Consider the following 20,638-nt stretch of genomic DNA (forward strand, 5'->3'; position numbering starts at 1 on the left):
TCCCCCGTGGGGCGGCTGCTGCCCATTCCTCTTCATCCCCCTATCCAGATCTGTTCCCAATATGTGGGCATCTGTGTGGAGTCACGCCCCTCCTCGCCGACTTGGAACTCTCCTGGGGCAATTTTAGGGCACAGGTCGGAGTCCTTACCACAGCTCGTGGACCTCAGTGGTCTGACTCATGCTCTGGTGTCTAATGTCGCCTCCCTGTCTCTCTAGATCACTGCTCCAGCCACGCGAGTCTCCTGTGTTCTCTGGAGGTGGCAGGAACAAGCCTCCGGGCCTTTGCACTTGTTGTTCCCTGTCTGTGACATTTTTCTCTCAGCTCTTTTTATGGTTCCGTTCTGACTTCATTCAAAGTCACCTTCTGCACTGGCTAGCTTTATGTCAACTTGAGACTAGAGTCAATAGTGAGGAGGGAATTGCCTCCGTAAGACCAGGCTGGAGGCAAGCCTGTAAGGCATTTTCTTAATTAGTGATTGAAGGGAGGGCCCAGTCCCGTAGGTGGTGCCATCCCAGGGCTGGTAGTCCTGAGTTATCTAAGAAACCAGGCTGAGCAAGCCAGTAAGCAGCAACCCCCCTCTCCCCCATGGCCTGTGCATCAGCTCTGCCTCCAGGTTCCCGCCCTGATTAAGTCCGACCCTGGCTTCCTGTGGTGACGACCAGTGCAGTGGAAGTGTAAGCTGAAGCGACCCTTTCCTCTCTGAGCTGCTTTGGTCCTGGTTTTGTTTCAGCACAGCAGTAGTGATGCTGGCTAAGACACCTCCTCTCAGGGCTCTGGTGAGTATTACCTAAGGCCACACTAGGCTTTCTTAACATGCTATTATGCTTCTGCCCATTTAGGGCTTGCTACCCACATTGGGTTGTCAGCTTCCTCAGAACAGTGGCTCCTCTGTCCTCTTCATCTGTATGTTCCCAATGCTCAGCCTGAGAAATGAGGTCGTCAAGACCAAACTGGACATACAGGACTCCATTTCCCAGCCTTCTTTGCAGGGATGGAGTACTACCCATGGCAATGCATGGGGGTGACTCATGCCATCTCTGGCCTGGGCTGAAAAATCTCCTTCTTGAGCCCCTCTTCCTTCTACCCTACCACTGGCTGCAACAATGCAGGTCCTAGCAAGGGACCCAGGACAGGGCTTGGAGGCCTTGAGGGACAAGCAAGTGACAGGGAGCCTGAGTCCCTGACTCACCCTGTGCCACACTGCATCCTTCTGGGAGAGACTGACCTTCTATGGCCGAAGGTCTCTGAAATGCAGGGGCTGCAGGCACAGCACTTGCCTACCAGGACCTCCGTGGTGCAGAGAAGGAGGAAAGGATTTGTCAGAGGTTACTCGGCTGAGTGTTGGAGCCAGGATGTTATTTAGCCCCTGTAGAGGGGATCGTGGCTATGGCTGAGGATGAGCCCAGCTCCAGAGGCCACACCCAGGGAAAGCTGCACAGCAGTCTACAGCCATGTGCTCAGGAAAGCTGCCAGCCAGCCAGCAGCCAGCAACCCGCCAGCAACCAGCCATCGCAGGCCTCACGCCCTGAATGAGGCAGGGCAGGGCAGGGCAGGGTGGGGTAGGGTAGGGTAGGAGTGACTCACTTTGGAATGCCTATTGGGAGAATCTTTGCCAGCTGCGTCCTGCCTGGAGGGATGCTTGCTGCCAATGCTTCCAGTCATGGCGGAGAGCCTGGCCTGGGCCGGCACGTGCCACAGAGGCTCTGAAGGAAAAGAGGAGACACATCGGTGGTTAGGGGTGATGTAGGCCAGGGCCTGGTACTCCTCTCTAACTGTGGCTGTATGGTCCTGCACTGGCTAACCTGTCTGCTCTTCAGGCTCTCTATCAGTGCAGGCCTACACCAGCACTCAGGAGCAGGGGCATTTGATGAGCATGTACTATGTGGCAGAAAGCACTCTTTGAGCTTCATGTTGTTAACTCATCCCCAGAGGAGGCTGAGAACTGCCATGTACTGGCCAGCTGCAGCCATGTAACAGCCCCTTCCTGACAGAAGAGACTGGAATCTTACTGATGCATGTGTGAGTATGGGTGCCTGAGTGCCATGGCGTATGTGTAGAAGTCAAGGGCAGCTTTTGGGAGTTGGTTCTCTCCTTCCACTATATTGATGTGGAGCTGGGATTAAGGCTGTCAGTCACTCCCATCCCCAGCAGACGTGGGTGCCTCTTGTTCTTTCTGGAACTTCACTCCAAGCTAGCTGGTCTGAGGCTACAGACAATCTCCTGTCTCTGTCTTCCATCTCACTGTAGGAATGCTGGAATTGCAAGTGCATATTACCACATCTGGAGTACAACCACATTTGAGTTACAGATGTGCACCACCACATCTGGCCTTTTGCATGGGATCTAGGAATTTAATACAGGTTATCAGGTTTGTGTGGCAACTGCTCTTATTCAGAGTCAACTCCCTAGCCTTGTTTTCATTTATTAAAAATTTTATTACATCACTTGTTTGTGTCTCTGTCCATGTCCCTGGGGTCTGAATTAAGGTCTTCAGGCCTGGTGGCAAGTGCCATCTTGCCAGCCCCTTATGTTTATTTTTGAGACAATGTCTCGTTATAGAGCCCAGGCTGGCCTGGGACTCATTTTGACCTTCCTATTTCAGGCTTTCCAATGTTGGGACTCTAGACACGCACCACCATACCTGGCTGCATGTATCACTTTGCTGGGTAGGGCCAGCACTACTGAAGTAGATATGAGAACCACCTTGAGTAGAAGGGTGTCATCAACGCTCAGAGAGATCAAGTAACTGGCTCCAGGTCGGGGGTCGGGGGGTGGGGTGGGGGAGAAACTGCCAAGCAGGACGTGGAGGTCAGAGTCTCTGCCATCTAGTTCCCCACCATTCTGGGGCCTGCCAGCAACAACCAACAGTGACCACAAGGGCCTGGACAGTGTCCTAAGGATGGGCAGTCCTGGGGCCTGGTAGGCGTGACTCAGACCTCCAACCTTCCTTGAAGGGGAGATGGACTCTGCCAAGGGTTTGGATCACGGTAGAGGATCCGTGTCTGACCCGGAACTTACTGCCAGGCCCATGAGAGCATGAGCTTACAACAGCAGTTGAAGCCCTTGAAGGCCTCCCGGGTACCTCAGGACCTGCTAAGGAGGATGGGCCTGGGTCTAGGAGACACTTTGCTAACCTGAGTACTCTGTGGCTGTATCCACACCCTGGGGATGATGGGGCGACCCAACAGCTTCCAGTTCAAATCCCAATGATGCCACCCACCAGCAGCAACCTCGGGCAAGTGACAACCCTTCTGTGCCTTGCCTGCCTCATTCTTGTACCTGGCAGTCATGGTGCTGCTGTGACTCAGCAGAAGGGAACGTGGGGCACCTAGCACAATGCCAGGCTTAGGGCAATTATACAAAACTGGGCTGCTGATGTCATGGCTCTCTCTGCAGGGAGGCTGGCAAGGCCCTGTGTGTGCCGCTGCTTTAGGTCGATAGCCTGGTGCTCTTCTAAAGCTTTCCCTTTCCTGCATCTTCCACGTGTTCTAAACTTCTTGATGACTTCTCAGCATAGATCTTCCCGGCGTACATGTGTATGCACGTGTATGCATGTCAGGGAAGGTGTTAGTCACCTTAAACTAAGGTCCCAGGAAGGAAGAGGAGGCTGGGACTCTAGGGGACAGAAGGGAGAACAGCGGGGACTGATGTCCCCCTCTGGGGCCTCTGCTGAATGCTGGAAAAGTCTCCCCATTTTGCACTTTGCTGTGTTAAAAGAGCCAGGTAACATATTTCTCTCCTTTTCTGAACGGAGTGGGAAAATAAAAAGACACAAATCTGTCCTGGAAACAGAGCACAGATCCATGAGCAGCACCAGGCAGGAACAGAACAGCCCACTGAAGAGGGCCAAATGGGGTCACAAGCCCTCAAGGTAGCCGAGACACGAACAGCAAGGACACGCTAACGCTCCTGCCTGGGCTCAACCACTGTCTGGTTCAGGACACCTACGCAGTCCTCCCTTCTGCTAATCCTGGGCACGTGGATGAAGACACCCTTCCTGGCTGCCTGGGAGCCCTCAACTCCTCCCAGAAGCACTTTGCCTCTCTGCCTCTCATCTTCCTTTGGAACCCACCTGGATGCTCACCAGAGGTCGTCAGGCTTCAAAGGGGTTACAAGGTTGTTACAAGAGACTGTTTAAGTATTCATTCAAGTGGTACAGGTACAGAATTCATAACCGGAGTGCGTGTGTGTGTGTGTGTGTGTGTGTGTGTGCAATGTTCAATCCCGTCAGTCAGAAAAATGGAAATTAAGCTGATGGTATGGTCATACATGCCTGTAATCACAGCACTCACGAGGCATGGACAAGGAGGATTAGAAATACTAGGCTATCCTCAGCTACATAGTGTGAAGCTAGCCTGGGCTACATCACATCACATCACAACATAACATACATTTTTCTAAATAAATGAATGAATACCTGAGTTCAGCTGAATTGAATTAAAAGAAAGAGACAAAGAAAATGACACAGTGACAGCACTCTAAGTCCACCCCAGGAGCCCAGATAGAAAGGCTTAAGGACATACGGCCATAGAGTGCTTCTGTGTCACTGGTGGGTGTGGAAATGGTTCAGCACTTTGGGGTATAGTTTGGTGCAGTTTCTTATAAAGTCAAATACATAAGGAACACACAGAGAGACAGAGGAAGATGCTCCTAAGCAGCCTCAAACTGGTCCCCGTAGCATCCCTCAAGCACCAGAGTGGGGTGTACTCAGACAACGGAACGGTAAATACAGAAATCCCACGCTACATCCAGTCGTGTGGCTGCCCGCACTAGCATGACACCAAGTCCCAGAATCCAGAAGCACATGAACAGAGTAGACATGGCGTGACTTTATAGTCTACACGGTCCAAACGCAGCTGAGAAGGGAGGGCACCTGTGCCTTCTCAGGGAGAAGTCCTTGGGAAGCGGCAGGGGGTGTTGGGGCTTACCTGGTTTTGGGCGCTCCATGGTGCTCTCCTGGCTGGTCAGGCCACCTGATGAGGAGTCACCGCTGGACATCCCATCATGCATAAAGTGAGGGTCAAATGACAGCAGAGGGTGTGGGGCAGCTGCATACCTGCAGAGCAGAGAGTGAACAAAGGTGAAGTCCCGGAGGGACAGCACCATGTGAGCCAATGACCTGCTTGCCAGTGGCTTTTTAACATCCAGGAGGCTCTGCTGTGGATGGGAGGCAAGGAGCTGCTGGCAAGGCTATCTGCTATTAACTGAAGCTCAGCAAAGAGGCTCGCCTGCCCGGGATGTCTGCCAGGGAGGTGGTGGCGACAGGGAGTGCAGGGCAGAGCAGGCTTCTGAAGGAGGGAGGGTGCACAGCCCTGCTTGTTCAGGGTTCTGCCTCTTGGCTGTAGGGGGGTTACCTGGCTTTTCTGGGTGCTTTGGCCCCAGCCTCACTGCAGGCTCCCTTCTCTCTGAGGTCACTAAGCAAATCAGGCAGCATTTGGTGGGTATAGCAGCCTCAGGCTTGAGAATATGGGGATCATACCTCACTGTTGTCTCTTGCCTAGTCAGTTATAATTAGTTCCGAGGCCAGGGCCTCAGTTTCCCTAGCTGTTAGGAGGTGACACAAAGGGAGGTGAGATATTTGGTCTACAGACTAAGACCATGTTCCTCTGCAGTTGGAGGAAGATGCCAGCCTTCAGTTGGGCAAGAGCTTTGACTGAGCTTTGGTTTGTTTGTTTGTTGTTTTTAGGTTAACAACATTCTTTTAAAAATATTTTTTATCACATTTATGCATGTGTGAGCACACATGCCTGTACACACATGCAGAGGTCAGAGGACACCTGCAGGAATCTGTTTTCTCCTAACATGGGTTCTAGGGACGGGATTCAGGTTGTCAAGCGCTGGCAGCAGGTGCCTTACCCACCTAGAGATCCTGTTGCCTCTGCCTTTTTGCTTCTGTATTGTTTTGAGGCAGCATCTCATGTAGCTCACACTGGCTGGGATCTGGTTATGTAGCAAGAGATTACCTTGAACATCTGCTTCTCCTGCCTCCCACCTTCCCTGATGCTAAGATTACCAGTGGGTACCATGATACATACTGGGCTAAGTTGTAGTCTTTGTGTTTGAGAATCACAGTCAAGGTTGAGGAGTGGAGAAAGAGCAGAGATGCCCCCAGACAGCATCTCACACCACAGGCAAGGGCCAGAATTCAGGGAGGTGGTGGTGGAGGACCGGGAGTTCTCTCACTGTGGGGTTCCTACATATATCTCTTGTTTGGGCTTGAGTCTGGACACCCCCCCCCCCACCTCCCGTCCATGTTTTAGAAGCCCGATCGATTGTCAGCTGGTGCCTCCATTCCGGAAGGTTATAGGAGCTAGGGAGGTGAGGTCTATCCTGAAGAAGCAGTTGCTCCTGGGTCACACTGTCCTTGATTCCCTAGCCTGCTGTGACAGAAGCAGTTATCTTCCCCCCCACACTCCCACAGGCACACAAGGCCAAGCAGCTATGGCTCAACTGCCCTTGAATCCAGAGATCAATTCTCCCAAGTTGTCTCTGCCAGACACTGGGTTACAGTGACACAAAAGCAAGCCCCCCTCTGTCAGAACACGGTCCAAGAATGGTGTCGCGTGAGGGAAATCCTGAACACTCGTGAGAAAACTCCAAGAAACCAAGGCAAGAGTGACCCCAGTGTCTTCAAAGCCACAGAGCTGTCCTTGGATTGTGCTCTCATGCCTTTCTAGGGGTGACAGATAGGGTGAGCTTACTTCAACGGGCCATTGTTTGTTTGTTTGTTTGTTTTTAAGCTTTATTTTATTTTATGTGTGTGAGTATACTGTAGCTGAACAGATGGTTGTAAGCCTTCATGTGGTTGTTGGGAATTGAACTCTGGACCTCTGCTTGCTCCAGCTGGCCCTGCTCCCTCCGGCTGGAAGATTTATTTATTTATTATATGTGAGTACACTGTAGCTGTCTTCAGACACACCAGAAGAGGGCGTCAGATCTCATTAAGGGTGGTTGTGAGCCACTATGTGGTTGCTGGGATTTGAACTCAGGACCTTCGGAAGAGCAGCTAGTGCTCTTATCCGCTGAGCCATCTCGCTAGCCCCCAACTGGCTATCGTTATTTGTATATATGCCATATGGCATCTCTTATCCTGGCGACTGTACATTTACCGTGTAGTTCGTAACCCTCAGTCTAAAATGTCTGGTTCACGGAATAAAGCTCACAATTGCCAGAGACTTCAGTGTACCTCACTCACCAGCTCTGTTCTCCTAGGTCCCAGGGTCTCTAAAATGGCGAACACCCCACACCTCCCCATGTCCATCTATCTCTGGTCAAGGCTAGAGTATGGCCTTTCCTGTCTAACTGGGGTTAGGTCAGGGAGAGGTGTATGGCACAATTATGGCTAAATGCTGGCTTTTTTTTTTTTTTTTTTTTAACGGATGGTTGTGAGCCACCATGTGGTTGCTGGGATTTGAACTCTGGACCTTCGGAAGAGCAGTCGGGTGCTCTTACCCACTGAGCCATCTCACCAGCCCGGCTTTTAAGGTTATAACATATTTGTGACTTTCCACTCCCATCATATCATGAGTCAGGTTTCCTGGCCCCTGTGATTGCCTTGATTTGGGGTGGGGGGCAGGGTTTCATGTAGCCCAGGTTAGCCTTGATATCACTACATAGCTGAGGATTTACTTGAACTCCAGATCCTATAGTCTTTAGCCCGTGATAGCACATTTTAGGAATCTGGGCTCCATCAAGCTAGGCAAGTCTTCTATCAGCTGAGCTACATCCTTTAACCCTCTTTGTTTTCTTTTAGGCTTTGATGCTAGGATTGACTGACAGTCTTACTCTTGGGCATATACTGTGCCAATGAACTAGATACCCTCAGACCCCAAGTACATCGTTGTTAATGTAGGTTTCAGACTTTCCAGCATACCCTAACTGAAGTGGGAGGGCCAGACCGTTGTGGCTTCTGGCAAACACCTCCATCTCCTTGCTCCCAAGAAAGGCAAGAAGAGATGGCCTCTGTGGGTAATAGCACGTGCCGCCATGTCTCATGACCTGAGTCCAATCCCTGGGGTCCACATGGTAGGAGAAGAGAGCCAAACCCTATAAGCTGTCCTCTGATCTCCACATGTGTGCCATGAAGCACGCAGGCATGCATGCATGCACACACACACACACACACACACACACACACACACACACACATACACACTTTTAAAAAGACAACGTGGTGGTTTGATTGAGATGTCCCACATAGTCTTGGACATTTGAAAACTTGGTCTCTAGCTGGTGTTGCTGTTTCAGTAGGCTTGGGAAGTGTGGCCTTGTTGGAGGAAGCGTGTCACCAGAGATGGGCTTTGAGAGTACAAAGGCTAGAGCCATGCTGAGTTTGCTCATTCTCTTTGTGCTTTTGCTGTTCAAGCGTGAGCCTTAATCTGCTGTTCTAGCTGCTGTGTCTGCCACTTGCTGTGTCTGCTGCACCACCATGGCCTCTAACTCTCTGGAATCATTAGCCAAATAAAGTCTTTCTTCTACAAGTTGCCTTGGCAATGCTGTCTTATCACAGTGATGGAAAAGCACTAATAGAGATGACCTCTCACGTCCTCTGGGTCTGGCATGGCCTGGTGTTAGATAGAACACCATGAAAGATGCTGGGCCGTGGTGGCATTCCTTTAATCCCAGCACTTGGGAGGCAGAGACAGACGGATTTCTGAGTTCAAGACCAGCCTGGTCTATAGAGTGAGTTCCAGGACAGCTAGGACTACACAGAGAAACCCTGACTTGAAAAACCAAAAAAAAAAAAAAAAAAGGAAGACCATGAAAATAGCTCCTGCCTTCTTGCCACCAGTCTGAAGCTGATGCCATGGCTGAAGGGACTGCAGATGAGACCAGGGCTGGAGTCCTTGAGGAGTGCTCTCTGAGTCTACCCTTTCTGGGTTGCCTCTATATATAGAGACACATTTCTATATAGAATAAACACGTTTCTATGGCTTTTGAGTCTACTTTTAGTGTCTCTGGTCAAGTGACCTGACGACACAAGTCTTGGATGCTGGTGTGGTTTGACTGTGCTTGGCCCATAGGGAGTGGCCTTGTTGAAGGAGGTGTGTCACTGTGGGGGTGGGCTTTGAGATCTGCCTCCTAGCCATGTGCAAGCCAGTCTTTTCCTGATTCCTTTGGGTAAGATATAGAATTTTCAGGTCCTCCAGCTTCATGCCTGCCTGGACGCTGCCATGCTTCCTACCATGATAATGGACTGAACCTCAGAACCAGTGAGCCAGCTCCAATGACACGTTGTCTTTTATAAGAGCTGCTTTGGTCATGGTATCTCTTTACAGCAGTGGAGACCCTGACTAAGACAGACACTGAGGGAGAGCTGAGCCTCTGTGACTAACGGCAATGCTCCTCGCCTCTCAGGCTTCACCTCAGGAGAGGACAGCAGGAAGGAGAGATGCGCTGAGACCCTCGACACTCTAGTCACTGTTGGCCTGAAGACACACTTAGTTGGGCCTGTGAAGACCTCCCTAATGGCTAAGTTCAGGCTCCCGACAGACACTGCATTTTCTGAAAGCTCAATTCCATGCCCCTGTCAAGAAAACACAGATTATCTCCTTCTTACGACCCTGCCTAGGCCTTAATGTTCTCCCAAAGGAAGATCGAGACAGAGCACTAGGGGATCCAAGGGTCCATTCTTTTGTGGTTTTGTTTGTTTGTTTTTGAGACAGGGTTTCTCTGTGTAGTTCTGGCTGTTTTGGAACTCCTGTAGACCAGGCTGGCCCCCGAGTCAGAGATCCACCTGCCTCTGTCTCCATAGTGCCGGGATTAAAGACATGTAACACCACAATGGAATTTAAGAGTCTATCCTTAACTTCTGTTTGTCTGAGGGCCCAGTTTGCTGTGGTTTAAGGGGCTTTACCAAAGCAGCCTTGACTACAAGCAACCTTGACCTCCCTGGTTGCCCTCACACATGGCCAGCTGCCTAGGGAAACATATGGTGGGACATAGAAGCACTGACCCATTTATTCAGTTTCTCACAAGGTCAGTGTCAAGCCCCAAGCCCTGGAGGAAACTGGCAGGAGAATGGGGAGCACCGACCACCAAGCCAGAGCACCCACTGCCACTACTGAGCCATCTCTCCAGCCCCTGGAGATTTATTATTTATTTTTAATTTATGTGTATAAGTGTTTGGCCTAAATGTATGCATGCGACCCATTTGAGGTCAGTGCCTGTGGAGGTCAGAACAGGGTGGTGGATCCCTTGGAAATGGAGTTGTAGGTGGTTGTGGTGAACTGAGCCATGGTTCTCTGCAAAAGCAGCCAGTGCTCTTAACCACTGAGCTGTTTCTTCGCCCAAGCGTGTTCATCTGTTGGTTCTTTCTTATGACATCCTCCTCCTTCTACTTATAAATAAAAGAGAGGGACTCAGTATGTAGCTGTGGCTAGCCTGGGACTTGCAATGTCAAGTTCTTCTATTTTTAAAACACAAACTAGTAGCTGGGTGGTGGTGGTGCACACCTTTAATCCCAGTACTTGGGAGGCAGAGGCAGAGGCAGAGGCAGAGGCAGAGGCAGAGGCAGAGGCAGAGGCAGAGGCAGAGGCAGAGGCAGAGGCAGAGGCNCAGAGGCAGAGGCAGAGGCAGAGGCAGAGGCAGAGGCAGAGGCAGAGGCAGAGGCAGAGGCAGAGGCAGAGGCAGAGGCAGAGGCAGAGGCTAGTGGGATCTCTCTGAGTTCTGGGCCAGCCTTGTCTACAGAGAGAGTTCCAGGACAGCCAGGGCTAGAGAAACCCTGTCTTTAAAAACAAACAAAAACCTAATCAACCAACCAACCAACCAACCAACCAACCAAATGAACTGTCGTAAACACATGGAGTTTTCAGGGCTGGGATGCGGCTCAGTAGCATGGTGCTTGCCTGCACACACCAAGCCTTGGTTGGACTCGATCCCCACACCACAGCTGCCTGTGTGACACTGTGCACCTGTAACCTCAGCACTCAGAAGGCTGAGACAGGAGCTCAGGAGTGTCCTTGGCTATGTGATGGGTTCAAAGCCAGCCTGGGTTCCCTGAACCCCAGAGATGAGGGGATGGGGATATGGATATGAATGAGAAGACAAGCAAGCTGAGCACCAGAGCGCGTTTCTCCACCTCTTCATCCCACCGCAAACACACCTTCCTCACCAGGACAGACTGTACCAACTTAATACTAAGCCAAAGGAACCCCTTTTCCCCTGAAGCTGCTTCCTGTCAGTTATTTGTTCACAAAACATAAAAGTAACCCGAGTGAGGTGATAGTTAAATCTCGGTGGCTTAGGGTCTGAGTGTGCTGGGGGCACCTGGCCAAGCTCAAAGTCAGGGGGAGAGAGAGGGAATGCAGAGCCATGAACCACAAAGGCCAGGCCTAAGGCACCGGAACCCCAAGAAGAAAGGTGTGGGCTTGGAAGAGCTAGAATCACAGGAGAAAGTCCCAGGGAGGCTGACTCCTCCCCCGCCGACCATGACTGTGACTGTGGGCAGTGTCTCCCCAGGGACCACCCACATGGTGATGATCTGGAAGAGCTCACAATTCTTGGGCCAGGAGATGATCCGGGTCACCCTCGGCTACTCTAAGGCTTGACTCCTGTCCAGACTGCTTCCTGGCATAGACATGTTAGCCTAAGGGATTCACTTTGCTGAGACCCACTTTTGCTTCTGCCAAATGGGGATTATCAATTTATGTCCTGAAGCTGCTGGGAGGACGCCTGTATCAGTCATAAGACAGATGGCACGGACCAGACCGGAGAACTTGGAAAGAAGATGCATGCAGATGTGTCTGGTCCCTCCATTATTTTTGCTTTAAGTAACAAACACAAAGGAGAAAGGCTGGCTTTCCAATAAACTGCTGGAGCAATCAGACATTCTTGACAAAAGAGGAAACCTGACCTAGACCTCTCACCTAAACAAAAGCCAAAACAATCAAGAACACTGAGTGCAGTGGCATCCACACAGGTTGTGTGTGTATGTGTGTGTGTGTGTATGTGTGTGTGCGTGTGTATGTTTGTGTGCGTGTGTATGTGTGTGCGTGTGTGTGTGTGTGTGTGTGTGTGTGTGTGTGAAGCTCTGCCTGGGATACAGATGGGCAACTTAATGAAACATTGTATCAAAAGAAAAAGTTAAAAAAAAAAGGCCAGAGATGCAGTGGAGTGGAGACCCTTGCCTAGAATCCCCTAGTAAGGGCCTGGGGGTGTGGCTCAGTGGTAGAGCCCCTGCCTAGAATCCCCTAGTAAAGGCCTGGGGGCGTGGCTCAGTTTCCACTATGAAGGGGAAATGGGTAAGAATATCAAGGACTTAAAATGCCTAACAGTAAAATGTTTGATTTATATTAGGAGAAAGAATGATAGTTTAGACATCAAAAAAATGTTTTGTTTTGAGAAAGACCCTATGAAGAAGATGAAAAGAAAAACCGAAGGCCGCTCATACAAAGAGCTCTTGAACACTGCATAGCACTGAGTGAAGCAGAAAATGGGCAGAAGACAGACACATCACTGGAGAGGATGCGTAGCTGGCAGATCAGCACACAAGATGCTCAGCAGCGTTGGCCGTCAGAGCAATGCAAATTACGGCGGCAATGAGACAGCACCATGCACCCATCAGAACAGTGAACATGAAAAAAGGAAAAAAAAAAAAACCAACCCAACCCAGTGGCAATGCCACATGGCAGTGAGACCGCGGAGAGACTGCAGTACGCATATGCCTCGGGTGGGAATGGGAAACGGACTTACCACATGGCAGGCCACTGTGCTGGGCACTGATCCCAGGCTTATTTCTATGCGGAAATGTGTATGCTTGAACATACATGTTACATGTTCACAGCCGGAATATTTATAATGGCCCAAACCCAGAAACTCCCCAAGATTTTTTATTTGGGTAGATGGTCAACCAACTTTATCAACCAGCTGCACCTTCTCTTAAAAAACAAAAACATAAAACAACAACCCGTCAAAACAATAACAAAACCCTTAAACTTCATTTTATGAGTGAGTGTTTGCCTGCATGTATATATTTATACCACACATGTGCCTGGTGCCTGTGGAGGTCAGAGGAGACAGCAGGTCCCCTGGAACTGGAGTTACAGACATTTGTGAGCTGCCGTGTGGGTGCCAGGGACAGAGCCTGGGTCCTTTGCAGGAGCGGCCAGTGCCTTCCTTGACTGTCCCCTTACTTTTTATTTTTGAGACATGGTCTCACTAAGTTGTCCAGGCTGGCCTTGGACCTTACTCTGTATCCCAAGTTAGCTGTGACTTTTTGACCCTCTTGCTTTTGCCTCTTAGGTTTTTTTTTTTTCCTTTCCTTTCCTTTCCTTTCCTTTCCTTTCCTTTCCTTTCCTTTCCTTTTTTCTTTCCTTTTTGCTGCCATTTGCAGTCTCAGTCCTTACGGAGGCCAAGGTGTTGTCCCAGCAAGCTACACATTCTGGAATCTTCTTTGCCTCTCTCTCATCCTGCCATTTTGCTCATTCATGCTCCTTCGTCTCTGTTACAAACTTTCATCAATGCCTCCTGGTTCAAATGCCCTCTTCCGGGCACGGTCCTCCTCAGTGGGGCCGTGCTCCCCTCCTCTGCTGATGTGCTCCTCAGCCATGTGGCTTGTGGGATCTCTCTCCAGCACAAGTGAGGAGCAACAGGAGCCCTGGCCACTGAGTAGGCCAGACATTCCTCTCAGAACTTTACACACCAGAAGCCCTCGGGACCGTGTGCTAATGAGGGCTGCACAGCAGCCTCTAGAAGGTAAAACAGAGGCTTCCTCTCCCCCTTGACTTTACAGAGGCTTAGCAGCCAACATGGCGCAGAGTGGGGCTCCAAGGGCACTGTCTACCAGTGAGGACAGAAACTCAGGGTTAGGTCCAGGAGTGTGTACTTGGTCCAGTCCTCCTTGTGTAAGAACCTCAGGTTGGTTGGATTACTCCCTGGGCTAGAAGCAAGTGGTTTGCCTTTTGTCAGCCCCCGTGCCCTGTGATGGAGACGTGGAACAGACCCACAAGCTGCCAATCTTGGAGCAAACTCATGCTCTCCTCACTTGTGCATATGGCTATGTGCTATGCCGGAGTAGCTGGCTTCTCTCTATCATAGGTGGCATATCCCTGTGACTGACCTTTGTCTGTCTGTTGTCCTCTATCTCCTCTTCCCCACTTTTTTTTTTTTTTTTTTAAATCTCTCTTAACTGGGCTAAGAGAATGGAGATTGTTTGTGGCCACAGTCACGTTAGGGACCACAGAGGGAGCTGAGGGGCAGAGCTTGGGGCAGGCTTTCAGGAGGAGCACAGTTCAGGTTAGGAGGCTGGCCTCTCCTTAGGGATTTCCAGTGAGGAAAAGGCTGGGGCATGAGAACAGATTACCTAGAAACCTAAAAGGAGGTGGCTGGTGGGCTGGTATGTGGCACTTCCGGGCCCTTGGTCAGGGACAGCGAGAGGCAGATCTGAGAGCCAGCCATGCCAGAGGAGACACGGGGTCACAGAGTCTGGGAGGCTGAGCAGACTGAGCACAGGGGTGGGAAGGATTCAAGATGAGGAGAACAGGGACAGGGTGGGACTGCCACTGACACAGTGACTCAGGAGGACCTGGGATACCTGGTCCTGGGATCACATTCATGGGGCCTTGAATGGCATACTGTCCAGTCTGGGTCTGCTTCAAAGGTGCCGGAGAGCCATGGAGATTTAGGGAAGATGGCTGATGCTGTCAGGCTGTAGTTGGCTCTAAGGGGGAGGGATGGAACTGGAAAGACCATATGACCTGGATAATACTGATGGCCTGGTTTTGGTGTGTGGGAACTAGAGACAGATGAAGAGGAGGCTGGGGAGAGGATGGTTTTGCTCAAAAAGCAAGCAAGCAAGCAAACAAACAAACAAAGAGCCAACAACAACTTCTGTCGGAGCAGTTTAGCTCTGATTTTTGTTCTTCTGTTTCTTTGTTCTAAATTTTAAGGAGACATTGACAATACCCTGGTGGTCGTTTTCTGACCTTGTGTGTGTGGGGGGGGTCCATAAACCCCATGACAAGGTGGATGAGATAGTGAGGTGCCTTTCCTAAGAAAAAAACCTGCAGCAGCAATCACCAGATGACATCATTTCAAAAGCAAGGGGAAACTCTGACCTTTCAGGAGAAGGCTTGTATCTTGCGTAGGTGGCAGAGCCTGGGGTGGAGAAGCTCCCAGAAGGCTGTCGGTAGGGAGGGACTCTGTCGGCCCCTGCTGGTGACGCTGCAAAAGGTGTTTCTGGGAAACTGACAGGCCTGGAAAGACACAGGAGAGGGGACAGAGGCAGGGTAAGGAGGCTTTCCTGAGGAGGAGGAGGAGGAGGAGGAGGTACACAACACACCTGCCCTTCAAGTCCAGCCAGGTTCTGCACGCAAGGAAGAGGGAAGACAGGAGAGTCCCCCAGCTTTGCAGCTGGGACAGGGGCCCCTGGGGACAATTCTCTGTCCTTTCCAGGGAACAAAACTGTTCTTCTGCCCCTTCATCTAAGGAAAATATAAATATACGTATACTTTTTAATTAAAAACTTTTTAGATATATTTACTTTTATTTGTGTATGACCATTTTGCCTGCATGTATATCTGTGTACCACATGGGTGCCCGATGCCTGCAGAGGGCATCAGGTCCCTTGGAACTGGAGTTATAATGGGTGTGAGCCACCGTGTGGGTGCTGGGAACTGAGCCCAGAGTCTTGGCAAGAACGAGTGCTTTTAAGCCCAGAGTCATCTTTCCAGTTCCCTTACTTACTTCTGAGACTGAGTCTCACTATGTAGCTCTAGCTGGCTAGGAACCCACTACCTAGACAAGGCTGGCATCGAACTCACTGAGATCTGTAGCTTGGCTTTTGTTACTCTGTGGGTTCCTCTTTCTTTCATACTTTCCCATCCCTTTCTCCCACCCTTTCAACTCCTTAACACTAGATAAGAAAGAAAAAAGGATACAGAAGAAAGGAAAGAGGCCCCTTGGTAAAGCTGGGGGCAGAGAGGGGGTGGCTCTTAAGACTACTTCCTGCTGACTATAGCCAAGTTTGAGCTTCACCATCAGGATATCTGACTTCTCCTTTTTGTTGTTTCTTCTTTGCACACAACTACTTAACAAACTGCAACCACCAACCACCTGGGGCCTATATAGTTGGAGTTCCCAGAATTCCAAATATCACATTAAGAAAGGAAAATGGCCAGGCATGGCACACACCTTTAATCCCAACACTCTGGAGGCAGAGTCAGGTCGATCTCTGAGTTCGAGGCCTGCTTGGTCTGCAGAGTGAGTTCCAGGACAGCCAGGGCTACATAGACAAGCTTTGTCTCAAAAATCCAAAAACGAGGGCTGGAGAGATAGCTCAGTGGTACTCTTTCAGAGTTCTTGGGTTCAATTCCCAGCACCCACATGGTGGCTCACAACCATCTGTAATGGAATCTGATGCCCTCTTCTGGTGTTTCTGAAGACAGCAACAGTGTACTCATATATAAAATAAATCTTAAAAAAAAATCCAAAAAAGAAAAGAAAAAAAAAAAAAAGGAAAATGACTGAGGGAGGAGGAAGGGCAAGAGCAAGGGTTGGAGAGAGAGAGAGAGAGAGAGAGAGAGAGAAGGGTGCGGTGTCCTGGGCATCCTTACCTCTTGCTGTGCAGTGGCTGAGACTCTCGGAAGGGTACCACGGGTGTCTGCTTCGGGAGTCGGCTCAGGGACTGGGCATGGCCGGGAGTGGCAGGGGTGGTCCATTTGGTGGCCGGCAGAGAGTTGTGGGAGGCAGGCCCACTCCACTGCCAGGGAGCATTGTTGCGGTAGGGGGGTCGGCTCCCAGGGGTGGTGGTTTCCGACTCTGTCTTGGGTTCCGAAGTATTCATATCATAGGTCTCTGGCCACCCCCTGGAAAAGCAAGTTTGTTACTTATAAGGTCTGGGCCCACTAGTACCCGGGCCTTCTGCTTGGGAGGGTCCGGCTGTCTGGGTAACAGTGGGCCAACTCCAAACCACGGTGATTCATTTTAAAGCCTGAGTGGCATCTTTCAGCTCAGGGCCTGAAGCTTACATATGGCTGTTACTGCTAGACCTGAATCTCCTTTTTCCTCCAGGTCTTGGCTTCTCTTTGTCCCTTCCCTTTTCTCTGGCCCAGGCTTCTAATCAGCCAGTGTTTTAAATGAACCAGCCCCTCCTAATACCCCAAGCAGTACTTTGGGCCGGAAAAGCCAATGTCCTCAAAAATCCAAGGACAGTCTGCCTTGTTCCCTAGAATCTCAAATACTGCTACAAGAGAAGCAGGTGACCTACTTTGCAAGGTGGTTTAAAAAAAAAAAAAGAAAAAAAGAAAGAAAGAAAGAAAAGCACAGGAAACCCAGAACCCTGGAAATAGAAGCAGGCCCGTGTTTGGCTGGCACATGCACCATAGTGCAGAGATCCAGCCTGGGGCATGGGCATCCAAGCTGGGCTGGCAGCTCTGCTACCTCTGTCACACAGTGTCACACAGCATGGGAGGGAGCCTGAGCTTACAGAAGGCTGAGCTCAGGAAAAAAAAAATCCACCTCTTAGATCGCAGGAGCTAAGCTCTGAGAGGCAGGTCCAGAGGGTCGCATCCCGATGTCCTTTGGCCTGAGACACTCAGGCATGGCTGCTACAGAGCCGTGTCAAGGGACCTGAGGACATGTTCGTGTCCCAGGCCCTACGCAGGGTACCTTTCTGCCTTTCTGTCCGTATGGCAGAGCTGATGTTCAGCGGTCCTTATGGTTGTTTGGGGGATCAGGAGTCCCCAGGCACCGGGTAGGGAACAATAGGGACACAACCCTCTGACAGAGCCACCAGACAGGCCAGGCTGGCGGAGGTGGAGGAAGGCCACATATCCTGAGAACTGCTATGTGCTCTGAGCCAGGCAGATCTCACCCCTGGATGCTGGGCATGAGCATGTGATTCACACCCAACCAATCAGAAACGCCTCTCACCCTAGACAAAGTGACTAGTGCAGGATTGTCACAGGCTTTAAGCAGTTCCTATCAGAGCAGTGAGAGCAACCTGGGAGACACTTCTGAAATTATAGGAGTGGGGGTGGGGTCGGCTTACAGGCGTTTCTGCTAGGCTTCTCCCAGGGACCGAGTGGTGGCTTATGCCATCGCCTGCTACAGCCAGGCATGATGTAGGTGCAGCAGTATATAAAAAGGACTGCCTGCCCCCCTCACGTGTACCCGAGACTGATCTCCCCAACTCTCGGTCCTTCCTGTCCTCTTCTCTGCCTTCGTAGCTCTGCTGCTGTCTGTTTGCCTCTCCTACATCTTTAGGCTCCCCTCTCCTCCCCTTCCCCCCAAATAAACCTTCTTTATACCAGGTCTGTCGCAAGGCTTGATTTCTCAGGGGAACACCTTGGCATGGGCCCCCCCAGGCACCCTCTTACACGGTACACTGTTGTCACCGCATATATATTTTACAACAGGGGAGTATAAAGATCTATTTTTGCAGGCGTTGCTATGCTGGGGAGACCCAGTCCAGAGCTGTGTCGCTTGTGGGGAGATTGACTGAGAATGACAGCAACTAAGCTTAAGACTTTGAATTCTGGGTCCTCTGGTCTCCACTCCCTGAGTGCTGGGATTGCAGGTGCATGCCACCACATCTGGTTCATGCCGTGCTGGGAGAACTGAACCCAGGGCCTCGTACATGTTATATGAGCACGCTACCAAATGAGCCATACCCTTAGCTCCAGTATATGACCTTTCATATACTGTGGAACTTGTTCGAGTCCACACAGCCACAACAGCTAGAAACTGTGCTGGACTGCTGGCACATGTCTTTAAACAGGTGCAGGTGGGCCAGTCTGGTCTACATAGAATTCCAAGGCTATATAATGAGAGCCAATCTTAAGGGAAAAAACAAAACAAAACAAAACAAAACCAAAAACCTAAAACAACAAACCAACCAACCAACCAAAGCAAGCAATATCCACGTCATACCCAGAAGTCGGCACGCCACACCACTCTCTCCCCACCCTCTTCCAACTCTCCCACGCTGTCTGCCCACTTCTTCCATGCTCTCTGAGCTTTGGAAAGGACGCCTGAGCATCCAGCAGCCATGCATCCTCTATACTGTGACCAGTGTCTGCGGTCACCACTGTCCACTGTAAAAAGAGGCTTCTGTGACCAAAACTGACAGTGCCACTACCCAGAGGCACCAATGGGGTTATTTAGAAGACGATTTGACAGGTAAATCATGCCCAGTTAGCAAACAACAGCAGTAGCATTCTCCAGTGGGGCCTCAGGCCTTCCAAGCCAGGGTGGATTCCTTCCTGCGGAGCTGGCCTCAAAGCCAGTCATAGCCCCTGACTGCCCCCTGTCCACCTGCTCCTGAGACTGGACCTTTCTTCAGTCCAGGCTGGCCTTGAATCCAGTGCTCCTTTTCTCAGCGTCCTGAGGGCTGGGGTTGTAGTCATGAATTACCCCTCACTCTACGGCTTCTTTCTCTTTTTGGTGTTTGTGGAGGAAGCGCACTCTGCAGCCCAGGCCCTGTGTAGACCAGGCTGGCCTTGAACTCAGAGACCACCCTGCATCTGCTTCCTGAGTGCTGGGATTAAAGGCAGCACTACCGCATCCAGTCCTGATGGAATCTTCCAAATGTGCAGGCTTGGCGTCTGGGCCATTTATTATTTGGGTACTTGGCATCTTTGATATCCACACAGGTTCATTAAACTAACTGCAGACTGAAATGGTCAAGGTTGGGGAGGGGCGTCTGTACCCAATAAATAGGGAGCTTGCACTTGTCTTTGTAAATAACGCAGCAGAGTGCTTGGGTGATGGTCCAGTGGTTAGGTGCATCTGCTGCCTAGGCATGAAGATCACAGTGCAGACCCCAGCCCAGGGTTAGGTGGTTCACAGACACCTGTAACTCCAGCTCCAGGGGACATGGCACCCTCTTCCTGTGATAAGGGCACCTATGCGCTCACACAGCCACAGCAGCAGCCGGAGGCAGAGCTTTTGTCATGGGTCACCTGGTTAGGTCGGTTTGGTTCTTGTTTGTTCTGTGGCTGTTGTTTCTGATAGGGTCTCATGTAGCTGAGGCTGTCCGTCAACTTGATACAACACAGAAGGGCCTGGCCTTGAATGATCCCCCTGCCTCTGTCAAGTGCTGGGACTGCAGCACGCCGCCCCCCCTACCCCCACGAGACTTTGTGTATGCACTTCGGGGTCTCTCTCTTCCTGTAGAACACAAAGGGCTTACTCTGCCCTGTCCACTGTTTTATGCCTAGCTTGCATGTACCAGGGAACCCATCATGTTTTGTGCGCCATCTAGAGAGCATGACTACTAATGCACCCACAGATGCTGGGGAACCAGTTCCCCACAAGACTTTCATTACTCTGTCCCCACTGTCATTAGCCCTCTGGAACAGGGCTTATCAAAGCGGTGCTCAACCTGGAACCCGTTTCTCAGGGTTGCTTAAGACCATCGGAAAACACAGATATTACATTATAATTCATAACAGCAGCAAACTTCCAGTAATGAAGTAGCGACGGACAAAGTTTGGAGCAGAGACTGAAGGAATGACCATCCAGAGACTGCCCTGCCTGGGGATCCATTCCATAAACAACCACCAAACCCAGACACCAGTCAAAGAAAACACATGGTGGGGATCATGGCTCTAGCTGCATATGTAGCAGAGGATGGCCTAGTCGACCATCAGTGGAAAGAGAGGTCCATTGGTCTTGCAAACTTTATATGCCTAAGTA

At 50.7% G+C, this 20,638-nt stretch overlaps 2 protein-coding genes across 2 annotated transcripts in view; both read right to left on the reverse strand.

Annotated features, from left to right (window-relative positions):
- The window catches only part of Catsperg (cation channel sperm associated auxiliary subunit gamma), a 545,789-nt gene that overhangs the window by 168,599 nt on the left and 356,552 nt on the right, over positions 1-20,638 (reverse strand). The gene's annotated exons all lie outside the window — the stretch shown is intronic.
- Positions 1-20,638, reverse strand: part of Sipa1l3 (signal induced proliferation associated 1 like 3) — a 185,673-nt gene that overhangs the window by 28,024 nt on the left and 137,011 nt on the right. Inside the window, exons 10-13 of the mRNA XM_029479233.1 lie at positions 16,555-16,806; positions 15,058-15,195; positions 4,930-5,057; positions 1,586-1,704 (exon numbers count right to left, since the gene is read on the reverse strand). Coding sequence (XP_029335093.1) covers positions 1,586-1,704; positions 4,930-5,057; positions 15,058-15,195; positions 16,555-16,806 — 637 coding nt within the window. The remainder of the gene's footprint in view (positions 1-1,585; positions 1,705-4,929; positions 5,058-15,057; positions 15,196-16,554; positions 16,807-20,638) is intronic.

This window comes from Mus caroli, chromosome 7 (genome assembly GCF_900094665.2).
Source record: "Mus caroli chromosome 7, CAROLI_EIJ_v1.1, whole genome shotgun sequence".
In the NCBI taxonomy this organism is placed as follows: domain Eukaryota; kingdom Metazoa; phylum Chordata; class Mammalia; order Rodentia; family Muridae; genus Mus; species Mus caroli.